The sequence below is a fragment of the Sphaerodactylus townsendi genome, linkage group LG07 (assembly GCF_021028975.2).
Source record: "Sphaerodactylus townsendi isolate TG3544 linkage group LG07, MPM_Stown_v2.3, whole genome shotgun sequence".
NCBI lineage: Eukaryota > Metazoa > Chordata > Lepidosauria > Squamata > Sphaerodactylidae > Sphaerodactylus > Sphaerodactylus townsendi.
This window is the reverse complement of record NC_059431.1, coordinates 28,277,319-28,295,083: the sequence shown is the minus strand read 5'-3', so window position 1 is coordinate 28,295,083 and position 17,765 is coordinate 28,277,319. Positions and strand designations below refer to the sequence as shown.

General features: G+C 43.1%; 2 protein-coding genes across 3 annotated transcripts in view; one reads left to right on the top strand and one right to left on the bottom strand.

Annotated features, from left to right (window-relative positions):
* The first annotated feature begins 758 nt into the window (after nt 1–758).
* Nucleotides 759–17,765, top strand: part of CDC20B (cell division cycle 20B) — a 33,293-nt gene continuing 16,286 nt past the window's right edge. Inside the window, exons 1-5 of one of the 2 annotated variants that reach the window (XM_048503861.1) lie at nt 759–1,003; nt 1,697–1,768; nt 7,045–7,107; nt 15,761–15,983; nt 17,671–17,765. In XM_048503861.1, the coding sequence (XP_048359818.1) occupies nt 1,706–1,768; nt 7,045–7,107; nt 15,761–15,983; nt 17,671–17,765 (444 nt within the window). In that variant the 5' untranslated portion in view covers nt 759–1,003; nt 1,697–1,705. Of the gene's footprint in view, nt 1,004–1,696; nt 1,769–7,044; nt 7,117–15,760; nt 15,984–17,670 lie in introns of both variants that reach the window. The other variant, XM_048503859.1, reaches the window with a different exon arrangement.
* On the bottom strand, nt 7,711–13,094 carry GPX8 (glutathione peroxidase 8 (putative)). The gene is made up of 3 exons (XM_048503863.1): nt 12,861–13,094; nt 11,831–12,092; nt 7,711–9,185 (listed from the first exon to the last, which is right to left on the bottom strand). Exons 1-3 carry the CDS (start codon nt 13,071–13,073, stop codon nt 9,022–9,024), a joined length of 639 nt encoding a protein of 212 aa, XP_048359820.1. The 5' UTR covers nt 13,074–13,094; the 3' UTR covers nt 7,711–9,021.

Genomic DNA, 17,765 nt, shown 5'->3' with positions numbered 1-17,765 from the left:
AGTGGGAATTCGCCCCCCAAAAGTGGCCGCTTCCACCTTGCCCAAAGTGGGGCTGGTTCAGCATGGCAAAAGCACAAATCCGGTTGCTTCAATTAATCACATATGTCCGCCTGTTTGCTGGTGGCCTTGATTTTGTATCAGAGAAGGAGACAAGATCGGGCAGACAAAGATCACAATAATTTCTCCTTAGAAGAAACACGCTGCTCCTCGCAAGGTAAAATAAAGAGTGTGTTTTTAACTGACAGCAGGCCCCCCCCCCCCCCCCCCACGGGGCAGGCCTAGATGCCTTCACTAGAAACATGCTGCAGTGAGGATGTTGGAACTTTTCTATGAGCCTCCCCTGTGGGCGCCCCCCCTTCCCCCCCCGTGTAAACGCATTGCCAGGCCACAGCAAAGAAATTTCTCCTGGATCCGTTAGAGGAAGCGAAGGGCGAGCAATTCTCTTCCCCGCTTCTGCGCCCGCCCTTGTGGCCTTTGGCGCTCTTGGGAACCGATCTGCCCCGCGGAGCAGCCAGCAGTTGAGCCGGAGCGGGGCTTTGCCCGGGCTTTGCAATTGCAACCTCCCAGGCGCAAAGAAGGCAGGACCCGCGCGCGCGCGCGCGCCCGCCCGCCCGCTGCGTTCCAAGGAAGGGAACCCCCTTGCGTCACAGGGCTCGGCAGCCAATGGAGCTCGAGGACGAGGGATTCCCGCGTCTCTTGCCGCTTGTGCTGTCTCTTTAAATGGTTCCATCGGGCAGGGATCTGAGTGGGGACTGGGAACCGGGAAGCGCAGCAGGGAAGCCCCCTAGGAAGCTGCGGGGAGTTGAGCAAGGATAGGCAAGGCGCGGGGAAGCCTCACGCAGCGGGGAGATATCAGGGGATATTATTCATTTCTTGCCCTCCAGAGAGGATCAGGAAAGAGGCGGAGTGGACGAACATAGCCCGGCAGAAACCTCTCTTCCGATATGGAGTGGAAGTTGGAAAGATGTGCCGGTCGCAAGGTCAAGACGGATGAAGAAGTGTTGTGGGTAAATCTATCTGCTTTGCTAGGCTCGGCAGGAGTCGGCCTGAGTGTCAGTATGGTGGAAAGAGTCAGCCGGGCTCTCTCAGATGCAATGCGGTGAGCAGCCGCTGCATTGCATCTGAAGACCTGGGCTCTGGTCCATGGAGGCTGGTGCTGGAAGAAAATGACCTTAGCTGTTAGCAGATCCCCCTTGACTCCTGTTTAGTTTGCACCAGATTAAAACTTCAAGCACCATTAGGCCCTTTAGCTGACCTAGCAGTTTGTCCTGGGTATGTGTGTCAGTTTCTTCAAAATGAAGACCTTCCCATAATTTAAGAGGCATGTACTAACTTTATTGTGTGCTGTCCTGCCAAGTAAGAGAAATGCTTCCTCTTTCCGAGTTCAAGTTACAGTAGGATCCTAAACGGGTTGATTCAGAAGTGAATTCACTGGGCCTTCCTTTCTAGTAAGTGTTTTGTTGTTGCTTTTTAGAATTTCAACCTGGATAGAAGGTATATATTTGTGTAAGTTTACAAAGAGCCTACCCACAAATGTTTGATCAGATGGAGTGGGATTGGCAGCCGCTAGACTGGCATAAATGAAATCTGATTTATCACAGCAGGTTGTGAAGTAAACGAATGGACTTTTATGTTGCTCAGATCTCAGATCTAAAAAATAAACAGCAATCTTCTCTATTTGTCTCTTTGCTGACAGGGGAAGATTATGGCGGCTCTTGGGACAGACCTCAGACAAGTCAGAAAACATAGTTTGCAAACGCTGGCCAAGGTAAGTGCTTGTGAGTTTCTTCCTTCACCTTTTCCTGCAAAAACTGTGGTCCTTGTGAGGAGACCAGTGAGAAATAAAAGAATGGGGAAAAGTGAGGCCCCTTCTGCACATGCAGAATAATGCACCTTCAATCCACTTTCACAATTGTTTGCAAGTGGATTTTACTATTCCGCACAGCTTCAAAGTGCATTGAAAGTGGATTGAAGGTGCATTATTCTGCATGTGCGGAAGGGGCCTCAGTGTTTCTCAGTGGCTCTCCTCTCTCTTCTAGGGAATCACCGATGCAATCAAAAACTGAGTCCCACTCTTCTAAATCCATTGTGGATTTAGATGGTGTAACTCAATTTATGATTGCACTTTAAACCACTCTCTTTCACTCAGACATATCCATCTGTAATGTGGGGGGGATTGACTATTGGTTATGGGATCACTGTGAAGAATGCTGAGCTAAGCTATATGAAGTAGAGCCAAGGATTTGCCAGATGTTTTTTTTATCTGTGCTTGAACTGCAGCACTTAGCAGGTTTATAATCTATGTTTTGGTTAGAAAAAACTTTACTGGCTTATTTCTGCATGTCACACATTCATTAAATTCAGGACAGACCCTCCCTGACTATTTGGGCATGATAGTCATGCTTTCATCAATGACTGAGCCTTTCTTTAGTACAAGGGCCTGTGCACTAGTGGGATATACCTCTGTTTGTGGAAGGGTCCTTGAACTGGAGGAAAGCTCTGCCATTGGCCAGAAAGAATCATAGGATACAACCTGTATTGATCCTAAGCATCTTCACAACCAAAGCAATTCTGATAGCACAACTAGTTCTTAATAACTGGAGTTTTCTTTATTATTTATGTGTGAGAAATGCAATGCATATTCATGACTGAAGGCACATTATTTTATTTATTTATTTATTAATTCGGCTTTTATACCGCCCGATCCCCGAAGGGAACTTGTTTGTTTCCCCATTTCATCACAGATCTATATGGGGACTATATGGGGACTAGTCACTGACATAAAGAATGTTGCAAATTACCTCAGGTGCAAGTGCGAAGAGGCAGCTAATATCTTTCAAAATAAAATATTTTGGTAAATATATACAAAACCAAAAGAAAGAAAACAATGAAACAGGATGTAGTCCGCTGAGTAGGTGTGATTTGGAACATGTTCAATAGATGATCAGAGAAAAATATTTCAACAAATAAAGGTGTGACATCATTTGAAGCAGCATCTCTGGCCCTTTCCCCACTCACCTTTGCCCGAGGGTTGCTGCGGGCAATTCCCGGCGCGCGCCCCGGCTTCCCCATGACCCCGCGTTCTGCGCGGGGTCGTCAAAAGGCGCCATTTGAAAAGGCGCCAAAAATTCCGCGCGTCGAGGGGGCGCGAGAGAAGCAGCGTCAGGGAGGCTGCGTTCTCGCCGCCCCTGAAGTGGGGAGGGCAGCTGAACCCCGCGCTACTTTAGGAGAGTAGCGCGGGGCTTAAGGAAAGTGGGGAAAGGGCCTCTAAAAATGCACAAGGTATATTTGGCTATCTGCTGCTTCTGCTGCTAAAATTGCTGCTGTTACTTCCCAAATTGCTTTTCTCAAAATCTTTTGTGGAATTTGGACACTTGGATGGGGGGCGGGGGAAGGTTTCAAAGTAAAGGAAGACTCTGTGCCAGCGTTAGACTAAGTGGCCAACCAGCAGGTGAAAACATCAGGCCTCAGTGTGCTGATTTATTTATTACTGCTGAAATACACTGCTGAGAAGGCTCACTTCTTAAAAGAGCACCGATGGAAGTCTGCCTGCATTGTAAAATGAGAAGGAGTGCTGAAAGCCATCCCAGGGGAATGTGTCCCTTTGGCAGTGCACTACTAGCTGGCTGTTTGGGTCTAGCAGTTGCTAGCTGCACTCCACAGTGTTGCATTCCAAAGCGCCTTAAAGGAACTGGAAATGTAATCCCTTGTGAATAGTACTGGGATATCAGTTTTATCCAACAAAAAGTGTGTTAGTCTTTATGGTGCAAGAAGACTTTTTTTTAATTGAGGAAGTATTTTTTTAAAGTTGAGATGAATTAAGTGGATTACAGAGGCCCCTTCCACACATGCAGAATAATGCACTTTCAATCCACTTTCACAATTGTTTGCAAGTGGATTTTGCTATTCCGCAGAGTGAAATCCAGCTGCAAAGTGCATTGAAAGTGGATTGAAAGTGCATTATTCTGCATGTGCAGAAGGGCCCATACTTTTGCTGCCTGTGTCTGGTAGGCAGTGCACAGTTAGCTGGCTGCTTTGCTTTGAATATAGCAGTCACTACTGCACTGTTACTTGCTGCAGGAGAGGTTCATTGTCTGAACAAGAAAGTTGTGAAGCTGTGTGTGTGGTGGAATGGCAGTGTATTGTTAGCTGGCTGAACGTTGGAAGGACACCAGCTGACATTCAGCTGCCAGCCTACGGCACATATTTTGATCACCATTCAAGTCAACTTTGAGGCTTGTAAAATGAGATGGTCCAACACTTTCTGGCACTATTCAGTTTCGTTGTCAACTGCTGTTATGTTGGAGGCTTCTGTTCTTCGGAAAAGCAAAAAACAATGAAAAACAAAGGGAAAGAGGACATTGCAAACAGTCTTTAAAGGTGCAACCCCCAATGAGACAATCTTTTTGGAAAAAGTGCAGGCAATACATGTTGGTATGCTATATAAAAGATGAAAAAGTTCACATTTTTGCAAGTCACCCTTAGTTTGGTTATCCTAGCTTTTCCCCACTGCAACAACCATTGCTCTTGGTGCTCCAAGAGGACTTTTTCAGGCTCAAAAAAACCCCAGTAATCACTATAGCAATATACTAATTGCTGATATTTTTAAAAAATTGCTATATCACTATACTTAGTGATACAGCTGTTGCTGATTTTTAAAGAAACAGTCCCCCAAGCTGCTGTTGATCCCTCAACCAGACCATTGGTCCCTCAAGGATAGTACTGTCTACTCTGATTGGCAGAGTCTCTGCAGGGTCTATTTCCAATCCCCTACTACCTGATTCTTTTAATTGTAGGTGCTGGGGTTTGAACCCGGGATCTTCTGCATGCTAAACAGATGCTGTGCTACTGAACCATGACCCATCCCCACAGAAAATGGGGGAAAACTGTTTTGTGGATGTTCTATTCCTAACCAAGAATTGTTGCCAAATGAAAGCAGCTAATTCTATTGATTAAGCCACATCATTCAAGAATAGTTGTATTAAAAGTAAATGTAGGGTATCTGCTTGTCTGTATATTGAAATATGAACATCCTGCTTTTGGTACTTTTGTAGCACTCATTTACAGGAACATCTTATTTGGTCTTAACTTGGTTATTTCATGTAGAATCTTTTATTCTAGCATGCTATTATGGTTACAGTTACCCTGATTATAAGCTCCTGCTAGCAGTTATTTAACGGAGATGCTGTTTAAGTGTGGTGGAAGACAATTTTTCAAACTGGGGTAAAAATGAAGCCAAAAGGAAACTGTAACTCTTAATTTCCCAGATCTTTTATATTAAAGTCAAACAAAACTCCAGTTACTGTGATTTTTGTCCCATTCTCATAAACTTTTTTTGTTTGGTGAATGACATTACTATCCAAGGGACCATCAGTGTTGACTTGTGGGATGGTCTGGCAGTGTACTGTTAGTTAGCTGTTATTCATATTCCAGCAACTAAATACACTTCCACACTATCACAGGACTTGGCATCATTGTTAGCTAAATGCTTTGAGGTGGTTGCTCTGGCCTCCCTGTGTAATCCCAACGGTGTCCTATGTGCTATGCAAGTATGCACTAAGTTGTTTTAGTTCTGTTCAGACTTTTACACCTAACTCACTTGTTCCCATGCTTCTCGATTTTACCCATGTGCTGGGCTTGACTTCTCCAAACTGGTTTGTTTACTGTATTGCCGGGGGTGGGGGAAAGAAGTGTTAGTCGCTATACTCTATCTCAGAAAAAGATATCAGTACAGTCAGTTGATGTGCAGCAGTCAAGAAAATTGTATACTTCCACATTATAATGTAGTCCTGAACAAATATGAGAATATCCTTAATTTTAAATGCTGCCTTTGTCAAAATCACTATTTTGTTGTATAATGTACAGTTAAATTAAATGCCAAAATTTATTTTTATTTTCAGACTTTCAAATGGATGGGGTGGGGGAGCCGAGCTAGGTAGGCACTAGGATGTAGGCGGACCATTCCGCAACAAAGAAGGTCCAACATGTTGAGATCTGTGGCAGAAGAATATACAACCCTACTAACATATTTTTCTAAGACAGACTGTAGCTTGGGACTGGGCAGTTGCCAACTCTATATTTTTTGTTGAAGGCTTTCACGGGTTAGATTCATCTGAGTTGACTAGGGAGTTACAGGTTGCGTGGCCGTGGTTTCAGGGATCTTGTTCTACTGATATTCTCAGAGCAGATTTGGCTGGCATCTTCAGAGGTGTATCACAGAGGAAAGTCTGTTACACACTGATACACCTCTGAAGATGCCAGTCACAGATGCAGGCGAAATGTTAGGAACAAGATCCACCAGACCACGGCCACGCAGCCTGGAAAACCCACCACAACCAGTCTATACTTTTTGTTTGCTGAGATCCTCTGGTATAAAGATCAGCATAACCCTGGTTGAATAAGCAGACCTGGACTTGCTCTGTTTATTGCTGACTTGGTTGTTCAGAATAAGCCAGATTTTAGAAGAGCAGCACTGTTGCTCCTCCAGTTACATATTACAACATATCAAGTGAAGACTCATGGTGATAGTGAGTACTCAAGGCCCTGTGATAAGAAGCTGAAGAATTGCCTCTATTGTAACTTCTGCTTCGTTCAAATTGTTCTTAGCCTGGTGCTAACAGCCCTATTTTATAATGCTGAAGGTGACCCAGATTTTTCACTTCATCATAATACAGTGTTGATCCCAATATTTATCTGTAGCCTTGTGGTCTGTTTTATGCCCTGTATTGCTATTTCTGCCTCCCCAGTAAGCACATGGGCTGCACAAAAGGCAGTTTTGCCAATGATACTTCAAATTATTTCAGTCTGTACAAAGAATGTTAAACATTCTGGTTATAATTCAGTTTGTCTCCTGCATAAGAGAGGCTCAGCCCTTTACAGTGTGCTTCTTCAGGTGTGTGTTTTTGAATTCAAAACTTGGGGAGTGCAGAATAGTGACAAACTTTATTCCAACCTGATTGTGAAGTGACCTTGGGCAGTATGTTTGCAGAGTATGTGGGGAGAGGAATATTCAACCCAAAAGTTCAACTAAATTTATTTACACAGGGCTACCCTGAACCGAACCTGCCCAATGAACACACCTTGCGTGAGGAGAATCAAGAATTCCAGGTAACTGAGGTACAGAAAAGGGGTATTCTTTGTACTGTGCATTCAGCAGTCTGAACTGTAAGCAACTGTCTTACTTCTACCCAATTTAAAACTGGAGACTTACTATAATAGGTTTTGTGTAAAGGGGCCCATTTTTCAGTCACGTTAGAGAATAATAGAGCGTAATATTCAACAGAACCATGTGATACATATGAAAAAATATACACAGCATAGACTTGGATTAGCTTTCTTTCTTTTAAAATAAAGCATCTTAATTTAAACAATTACATTTTCATGACACACCCATTTCCTGCCATTGCTGACAGCAAGCTGGTATCTTGAGAAGTTTAAACACATTGATCGGCTGGAAAATATCTGGTCTAACCATTTGACAAATAGTGTTTTTTAAATAATTTGACAGAAAATAATGGATACCTTTTTAGATTACGTTTGGGATAGGCAGCTGGCAGCCTTATGATTCATGACATGCTGAGAGTCAGAGTGGTGTAGTGGTTAAGAGCTGGTGGACTTTAATCTGGAGAACTGGGTTTGATTCCCCATTCCTCCACATGATCAGCAGAGTCTTATCTGGTGAATCAGATTTGTTTCCCCACTCCTACATTCCTGCTGGGTGACCTTGGGCCAGTCACAGTTGATTCATAACTCTCTCAGCCCCACCTACCTCATCAGGTGTCTGTTGTGGTAGGAGAGAAAGGGAAGTATAAATCCAAACTCTTCTTCTTCAATATGGCCGCCAAGATCTGGAGCTCAGAATTGTCTTCATGCCATGGACTCCTTCCCTATGCACCTCTGCTGCTTCCTTGTTTTGTAAGACAGGACATGGGCAAAGAACTCTTTAAACCCTTTCTCCATTGGTAACACAGTGGATGCTTGAGTAGAGCTCATTCCTTAAGTGCCTCTTCCTTCCCACTTAAAAAATAGAATTTCCAGCTTCATCTCTTTATCATGTAACTAGCAGGTGGGGTTCTATTAGTGTAGCAGATGAAATGCACAAGGAAAGGACTCTGCCCAAGTCTCTGCTGCTGTTTGAGTGTGGTAGAAGGTGCTCTGTAGTCCTTTGCTTGTCTCTCACTTTTCGCAGGAATGAAGATTTAGCCCCTGTCCCCAATTACCTTATTGCTATTACCATTGTCTTTATTTGCTCTTGCTGAAATAATGGATTGTGAACTGCCATTCAGAACATTATCACAATATGCTATTTCCTTATACTTCAGTACCTCGTGCATGCTGGAAATGATGGCAGTCTGGCCATTTCTGAAGAGCCATTGCTAATTTGCAAAAGTGTTTGATACCTGTATCAAAATGCCAGGCTGTATTCCAACATTCCTAAATGGAGGGATGGTTTCTTAAAAATACACAGGTCTCCTAGAATGTTACCTGTGTTGTTCCCAGGGGTTGCAGCTATCCCAGGTCAACCAAAGTTCAACAAAGCTATTGGGAACACTGCAGGAATGTGCTGTGGGACCCCACAAAAGTGGATCTGAATTCCTTAGTACAGTAAGCTTGCTGCCCAGATAATTCTCAGTAAAAACAGGTCAGAACTCTGAAAAATCTCAAAGCATTTCTTCTAATGCAGGTGACTGGAATTTGTTTTCTATATAGCAGCTACTGACTCAAGGAAGTGCCCTGAACAATTGCTGTTCATACTAGATGGCTGATCTTTTTGAAATGTGCAAATGCTTCCTTAGTTATGCCCTTTTATGGGGAATGGGCCATGTCCTGGGCTCAGTTCTTGCACAGCATGACAAGTTGCAGTTGGCCCTGAAAGGAAGAATTTCCTGTCCAATGTGGCACTGAAACTTCATAGCAAGAAAAGCTTCAGGTTCTCCAGGTTGGATCATTATTGAGCAGCAAAGTACTGAGGCCATGAGGAGATGTAGTGATAAAGAAATGGCAAGGCAGCATGGTGGCTCTTCACAGGTCTTCTTTCTTTTTCACAATGATCTGCCTAATCAGAGCCACTACATCTGGCTTGATGCTTTCTATGGGCTCTTCAGGTCTCCAGAATTTCACAACTTTACCTTCAGGACTGATGAGATACTTCCAAAAATTCCACCTAGGCTCTTTCTTGGAAGACTCTGAAAGAACAACACAAAATGCTGCTATTTGTGTAATTAAAATCGTTGACTTGATGTCTCATAAAATATATTTCTTGGGCTTACAAGATATCAAAATGCGATAACATTTGTACAGTAACACCAGCAGCATTTTAGGTCACAAACAGAAGGCACACAATTAATGAAATATTTATGTTTGTCCAAGTTCCACTGAAATCAACAGAAATTAAGGTCCTAATTCCAATAGTTTCTGGAGTTTCTCTAGATGAATTAACATGAAACAAGAGATCTACAAATGAAGGTAATTTCAAATCAAGCTGAACTTGTTTTCTGCATCTTTGAAGCTACTGAACTCTTTGTTTTCCACCATTTCTCCCTATGAAAATACTTTCAAGAAGAGTAGCCACGTTGATCAATGGCAGAGCTAGATCAACAAGATTTTGGGAGTCTAAATTTTTGAGACTCAAAACTCCCCTTTTCAGTATCTGACAAACGTCAGATATGTTGATCTCTAAGGTGCTAATGAACTCACATCTAGCTCTCCATATTGAGTTTTTTCTTACCGACCTTTTCTTTCCCCTTCATTTCTAGTGACAATTCTGTTTTCTTGCCCTGCATTCCTAGCCCTGTTCTGCTTCTCTGGGTCTGCCGACTATTCCTTTCCTAGATCCTATTTTCATCCTGCTTAAAGCCATCCATCAGTCTTGTCTATAGGATCTCAGCAACTCAAACAATGGCAGCCAAAGTCACTTCTGCATTTCAAATCAATTCATTAAACCTCTTTGACAATAAGGGAATAAAGAACACCCAGAAGCATCATCACTGGTGCGTCGTTCCTGTGCATAATCCCCTGGATCTCTAGCCACAGTGATGAATCTGATTTACCATAACTATCCCACTCTATTGGTTATACCTCAGCTGGAATACTGTGTCCAGTTCTGGGACCACAACTCAAGAAGAATATTGACAAGCTGGAGCATGTCCAGAGGAGAGCAACCAAAATGGTAAAAGGTCTGGAATCCATTCCCTATGAGGGAGAGATTTATGAGGCTGGGTATTTTTAGTCTGGAGAACAGAAGGTTAAGGGGTGACAAGATAGCTTTGCTTAAATATTTGAAGGGATCTCATGTTGATAATGGAACAAGCTTGTTTTCTGGTACTCTAGAGATTAGGACAAGGAGTAATGGATTCAAGGTGCAGGAAAAGAGATTCCACCTAAACATTAGGAGGAACTTCTTGATGGTAAGGGCTGTTTGACAGTGGAACATATTGCCTTGGAGTGTGGTGGAGTCTCCTTTGGAGGTTTTTAAACAGAGGCTGGGTGGCCATTTGTCAGGAGTGCTTTGATTGTGTTCCTGTAGGGCACAGGGTTGGACTGGATGACCCTTGTGGTATTTTCCAATTCCATGATTCCATGATTAATATTTCAAAGATTAGAAGGAAACTCTACAGAATGATTGCTTACTTGTACCAGAGAAGCAAAACTTCTGAAAAATTTGAAGATATGAGAAAAATAATTTTCTGGATTTAAAAATGAGTGGGGTTTGGACATATTTGTAAAGAATAGGTCTAACCTGGTTGTTAGCCATGACAAATAAATTGAGCAGCAGACTGTCTCTGATTGTCAGGTGCTGATGTGCAGGTGAGGGCTGTTGTCTGTGAGCCTGATGTGGGCTTCCTTCTAATTATCTGACTGGCAGATCTCCACTGTCTTGGACACACTATTTTATGAAGGGGCACCAGGAGGGAGGGAAGGCTGGCAGTTGGCAAGTAGCTATTCCTCCAGGGGTGCATCAGGCCATCAATAATCCCCATGGTGTCCAGGAGGAAGGAAGTGGGAGACACAGAATTGGAAAGCAAGCTGGGGTGTCCTCACCCTCCCTACCGGGAAATCCCTGTGAAGGTAAAGTGGAAGCAGCAGTTACCTCAGAGAGAGAGAAGCCCTTCCAAGAGGAGTTGGGACCCTTAGGGGAGGGCTGGGTGGAACAGAGGGCCTTTTCCCACTTACCTTCTGCCCTCCGCTACTGTAGGCAAGTAGCGCGGGGTCCCCCGGCACTCCCCACTACAGGGGCGGCGACAACGCAGCCACCCCGACGCTGCCACTGTGGCGCCCCCTCAGCGTGCGTCATTCCTGGCGCTCTTCCAAACGGCGCCTTTTGACGACCCTGCGCAGAGCGTGGGGAAGCCTGGGCGCACGCCAGAAATGACGCGTGCTGAGAGCAGCACGGGGCATACGGGGGGTCGTGGCAAGTGGGGAAACGCCCAGAGCCTGCAGGTCAAAGCAGCCCTGTTCTGCCACAGCACCTGAAAGCATTTTAGAAAAGTCTAACTACTTTCTGAAGTCATAACCAGTTTAAATTGTTGTGCCCCAGCCAGGTTTCTCCTTTCTTTACCTGGAGCCCTATGCTGCTGGTTTGTTTCTTTGAAACCAGCCTGTAAATACATCTTCTCAGTTGTTTGTATATTAATCCAGCCTTAGCGATTTCACTCATCTCCTTGTGCTCCACAAAACTTACCTCACAGCAGTATACTTGCTACTTGAAGAATACCTGGAAACTCAGGGGAAGATTTATAGTTCAAAATGAACTTATATACCCCAAATCTTAGGAGGCTGTGTGCATCCCCTCAATTAGGAAAAAAAAAAGACTTTTCACATACATGCTTACCTATCAGAAATTTAAATGCTGGCAATGCTTCTGATCCAAGAATCTTTATTTTGCTGAAAACGGGGAAAGTGACTCCATAATTTGTTTTTGCAAATGCGCTGATTTCTTGGTTTGTTCCCGGCTCTGATTCCCCAAACTGATTGCATGGGAAGGCCAGCACTGTGAAGTGAGAGGGCCCAAACTCTCTGTGCAGTTCCTGTAGCATGATGTAATTTTTGTCTGTGTGCTGGCAGCGGCTAGCCACGTTTACAACCAGAGATGCCTTGAGACAGAGAGAAAACAGAACCATTGGAAAGAACGGGTGAGTTGCAGCTCGGGCTGATAGCAAGCTTATAACTTCCCAGCCTGTTAATTTCAGTTGTTAGAATGAATCCCCCCCAAATGCCCCTTCAGTAGCACTAGGCAGCATGTCTTTCCCACTGAAATAAGTAGGACTTTAATGTTGACTAGATTGCACCCAATAATAACAACCTCCAATTTCTGGTGTTTGCAGTAATACATACAATTATTGAAGGATAAGACTATTAAGGTTCATGGTAAAAATTTCAAAAGAATCCAAAAGTATTAATTATGCACATTTAGCAACTCAGGTCGATTGGATCACAAAGCTCTCTCCTGCATCTGTAATTAAATTGCAGAAAAAGTGTCATACAGAGTTACATATGAGCTGGTCTGCTGGATCAGTCCAAAGGTCAACCTAACACTGAGATGCTTCTGGCAATTCTCACTATTCTTACTAATAACAGTCCTTCCCTCATTACCCTCAGCTTTTGGTGTTCACAGATTGCCCTGCTGCCTTTGTTGGAGTTTTTCCCTGTACACGTTAGCAAATATTATGAAACAGTTATTTTGCTTTTGAAATGTGGCAGTCCCCCTTCCACCCCACAAAGGCAGAATGCCCATGTTCAGTGTCTACCGTCTAACAGTTTTCCAACTGTCTCTCCCGGCCCTGCAAAAGGCTATCATGCTACGAAAGGAGCAATTGCTACAAGTGGCTGAAAGGATTTCAGAAACAAAAGATGCTACTTACTTTGCCTCTGTACTTCTCCAAGGAAATGGTTCTCCCCTTCATATCTTTCACTTCAAAAGAATAAAAGTCTTTGACTTTGGCTTTTAAGAATTTCAGCTGCAGTAGGCCCAGCATGGTTGTGAATAAAAGCATGGAAAGGAAAACAATTAAAATCCGGGGCTTTAGCAAAGAGTGTTTGAAAGAATACGCCGTAAGAGGCAGAGGCAGCTCCATTTTGGAGAATTTTAGGGGAAGTCTCAGCAGGCCTGGAATGTGAGGAGGAGCTGAAACTTGAAACCCACAGCAACTCAGAATTTTTTAAAGAAATCTACTGGCTGCTCTGTCCTTCTCTGAATCTTATATTTTGCTTAATGTTCTAAGGACAGAAATCTGCTCTTATAACAAGCTTATGATGTGGGAAACATCCTAATGGCAATAATATGAATTCTAGGTATCAGTTTGTGAAAATATATATGCTGCATGTTTGACAGAGTCTGTTGTTTGTAGAGTCCAGTAGCAAAGCGAGGTGTTTCTTTCCTTTCCTCTTTCACACTGTGGCCATTTCCCCACTGAGAAATTAAAGCCGGATACAAGCAGGTTTCAAAAGAAACAGCACCTTTCCATCATGGTTTCTCCCTCCCCACTGCAGCGTGTGTCTAGTGAAGACCTCGATGTCTATCGTGGATTCAAGCAATGCAACACTCCCCACGAACACGCAATCTGCTCAGCAGGTCTGTTCTTCCTCGTCCTGATTGGCTGTTGTGTTGTGTTGGGGCACTTTTAAAAAAACTTTTTTTTCATGCAGCTACGTCATTACGTAGATGTGTAGGCAGAATTTCTCCACCTTCTGATTGGCTATTGTGCAGGAGAGGGAACACTACTCCTCCCCTGATTGAAAATTCATGTTAGTCTTCTTCTCGTTTTTACATTCGAACGGAGCCACGCATAAACAATTTATCAAAATCATTATACTGTAGCTTCCTGCTTACATTCCTTCGTAGCCACGCCCAGCGCGGCACAAAAAAAGGCTGTGTGCGCTCTGCACACAGCCCACTGTGCTCTGATTGGCTGGAAGGTTCGAAGGATGGGAAGAATAAACCGCGTCTGTCCCCTGTTTCTCCCCACTGATCCGGCTTCGGAGCGTGATTGGGGGAAAAGATGCACTTCAATGCAGGTTCTGAAAAAAAAGTGGGATAAGGGGGAGCGCGTAAACCGGGATGAATCCGTGTTTGGCACTTAAGTGGTGGGGAGTTCTTGCTTAAATTGTGTTTATTCACGTGAGTATCACACCTTGGGGAATCGACCTAACACAGTATAGCTCACAAGGCATTTAATGTATTTATGTACTTCTGTACTTCCACCACTTTATTTGATTTTATTGACTGCTGTCTTTAGATAGAGTCTACCCACTGAGCTGCCGTTTTCTCCAGGGTAGCTGATCTCTGTAGTCTGGAGATCAGTCATAATTTTGGGGGAACTCCAGGCCGACCTGGAGATAAGTAACCCTAGATACAGCCTAGGTAAAGGCTGTAAGAACTTGACTATCTATAGCCAGAGTCCACCATAGCAAGAGGACAAAGAAAGTAGATGAAAAGTTATGGAGTAGACATTCATGCAGCAAACACTAAGTCATCAGATATCCACCATCATTCCATTTATAAAAAAACAAATGCTCTTGTGTAGTTTTAACTTCCCTAATTTTATTCCAAGGCCTTGCTGCATATTCCATGTAGTCTGTTCTTCACTCACATCTGTGTTCACTGTGTTAGAAAAGCTTCCTTTAAAAAAAAATTAAGACAATTTATGCTCACAATGGATCTAGCTGTTGTTGTTATGGCAAAGCTACAGTTCAGATCCATACCCCAAATGCTTATATTCATTTGTTGGGTGATTTATTTAGATAGTTAAGCACTGCTTTTTCTCCCCCATGGGGACCGCAGTTGGTTATGACATTGTTGTCACCTCCATTTTATCCTCACAACAACCACTCTGTGAGAAAGGCAGGAAGGAAAGTGAGGCATTGTGCGGTTCAGTGACTGAGCATCTGCTTTGGCTGTAGAAGGTCTTAACTTAAATCCCTGGCATCGCTAGTTAAAAGAACCAGGTAGCAGGTGACTGAGAACCTGTGCTTGAGAATCTGGAGAGCTGCTGTCTGTCTGAGGAGACTGCCCTTGATAGACCAGTGGACTCAGTGTGAGGCAGCATCACATGCTCATGGGTTGGGTTGACTAGCCCAAGATCTTCCAGCAACCTCCTTGTGGAAGCATCTGAATTATTTTCTTTAAATTCATTTTTATTTAATACCATCATTAAACTCAACATTACAAAATTCCACTTTCAAAATTAATCAAGAGTTCAAGAATTTGGGGGAATTATTTCTTACATTTCTTACACAGTGAATTATTTTTTACATTCATATTCAAAGAGGAAAGGCAACAAATTCCCTCTTTCTCATCTATGAAGTCCTTCTACATCTTCTAAATTAAGGTGGCATTTTGAGCTAAATCTATTAAACTTAAACTTAATATTGTTCTTTAAACAAAGTTACTTACAAAAAAGGGAAAGAAAAGAGAAGGGCAAAGGTGGGAGGTAAATTACAAATCAATTCATTACTTTAGTTTGAAATGCTACTTCCTGATTCCTACAATTCTATTTTAATTCATTTTAATTTGTAGTTGTTTTGACATATAGTCCAGAAATGGACTATATGAAGCAGCTGAATTCTTACTCCACTAGCTAATCATTGTGTTTTCATTTATATTTGAAACAGGATTCAGTATTATCTTGCTAATAAACTTTTGTTAGAAACATATTTTGTTGGAAACATATTTGCCTCCACCAGCAACTTATAGGTGTTTTAAGAATATAAAAATCATTAAAATTTTAAATACCACACCAAAAGTTTGTTTATTTTTAAACAGACACCAGGCAAGACCTCATACTCACAATTTAAAAGTTGCATTGTGAAGAAACTGGCATCCCAAATTCCTGTTGCTAGTAGCCCAATTGCCACAAGGTGGCAGCAGGAGTGCACTGGAAAGCAGGCAGAGCAGACTTTTCAAGAATGTGGTACATCCGAATTTTCTATCTTGGAAGACAGATCTGATTTCACAGAGTCATTTGGAAAGATCACAACAATCCCAGGTCAGTAGCAATGATGGCTGGTAGATCCTAAGCAAAGAACTTGTCATTGTCACCCGTTAGCTCAAAATTAACAAATATCAAAACACACCCAAATTCTGCTTCTGCACTCCAACTGAATTTGATAATGATTGCTTTGACATGGAGGTTTTGATACAGTTTGGTATCCAAACAGCCGTGGTTTGTCTTGTTGCGTCCACAGGACAGTCACCAAGTGTCTGTTTTGTGGGATGTCTCCTATTTTGCTGAATCTTTTGCAAATCGAATATTTTTGGAAAGTTGCAGCCAAAGAGCTTTGGCAGGCCACATGGAAGGCAAGATGCTCATTTTTTGAACTCTCAGCCCACATCTACCCCCTGCCTCAGCCACTTCCCTCTCCCCACTACAATTTCCTCCTGCCTCACCAGATAGGGCTGCTTCTTTTTCTTAAAACAGTAAATCCTGCAATTGCTAAATAGAAATAAAGAGCACTTCTTATACCTCTGCAACAATCAGAACTAGAGCCTTCTGTTTTGCTTTGTTTTGAACAAAAACCAAGAATTCAGAGAAAGTAGCAGATGGTGGCAAGTGATTTAGCAATTGCTTACCTTTTTAAAGACCTAAACATTAGGTACAGGGAGGGGGAATGACAGCTGTAGAGGGCTGGGGCAAGGAAAATGCAAGGAGAACTGCTGGCAAAAAAACTATATGAAAGTTTCAGAATACAGGAAGCAAAAAACAAACAAACAGGCATCTAGGAATATATGTACATCCCATTGCAGGAAATTTGGTTGAACATAATTGTTTTAGATAGTATTTTTTTTTAGCATCAAGTTGCAGCAGACTTATGGCAACCACATAGAGTTTTCAAGGCTAGAGAGGTTCAGAGGTGGTTTGTCATTGTCTGTGCCTGGACTTCCTTGGTGATCTCCTGTTCAAAGTCATGATAATACACTAACGTGGGGTGAGCAGTGATCTGAGCGAGTGACACAGCACCCATCAAAATGGCAGGTTGGCAAAGGGTGCTGCCTGAAACTGCTGTATCCTACACAGTGGCGTAGGAGGCTAAGAGCTCGTGTATCTAATCTGGAGGAACCGGGTTTGATTCCCCGCTCTGCCGCCTGAGCTGTGGAGGCTTATCTGGGGAATTCAGATTAGCCTGTACACTCCCACACACGCCAGCTGGGTGACCTTGGGCTAGTCACAGCTTCTCGGAGCTCTCTCAGCCCCACCTACCTCACAGGGTGTTTGTTGTGAGGGGGGAAGGGAAGGAGATTGTAAGCCCCTTTGAGTCTCCTGCAGGAGAGAAAGGGGGATATAAATCCAAACTCTTCTTCTTCTTCTTTGCCATCTCTGCCCGCTGCCTTCACCTGGAGCAGCTAACCCTGATTCCATTTGCACTCCCCCAGGGCACTGCTAAACCTGGCATGGAAAATTAGGTTGCCAACAGTCCTGCTGAAAAGTATTCTGTCGCTTTAATAGAGACTTAATGTGTGAAAATGGGCAGCAGAAGCTTTTAAAGGCAGGGAAGAAAATCACATCACCTGGCCAATAACATCCTATTAAAGGGACAAACTCTGTGGTACAGGAAGGTAAACTGCAGTACTGCAGTCAAAGCTCTGCTCATGATTGTGCATTGGCAAGCATAAATTGACCAACATTAGCTTTATAAAGAGGATATTTGACAATTATATATAATTCTGTCTTCCAGCGTCTTCTAGGAGGCTAACTGAAACCACTGTCTGTGAACCCATTATATTTACTAATACCACTCATTTGAATGAAGGAAGTGAAAGAGAGAAACAG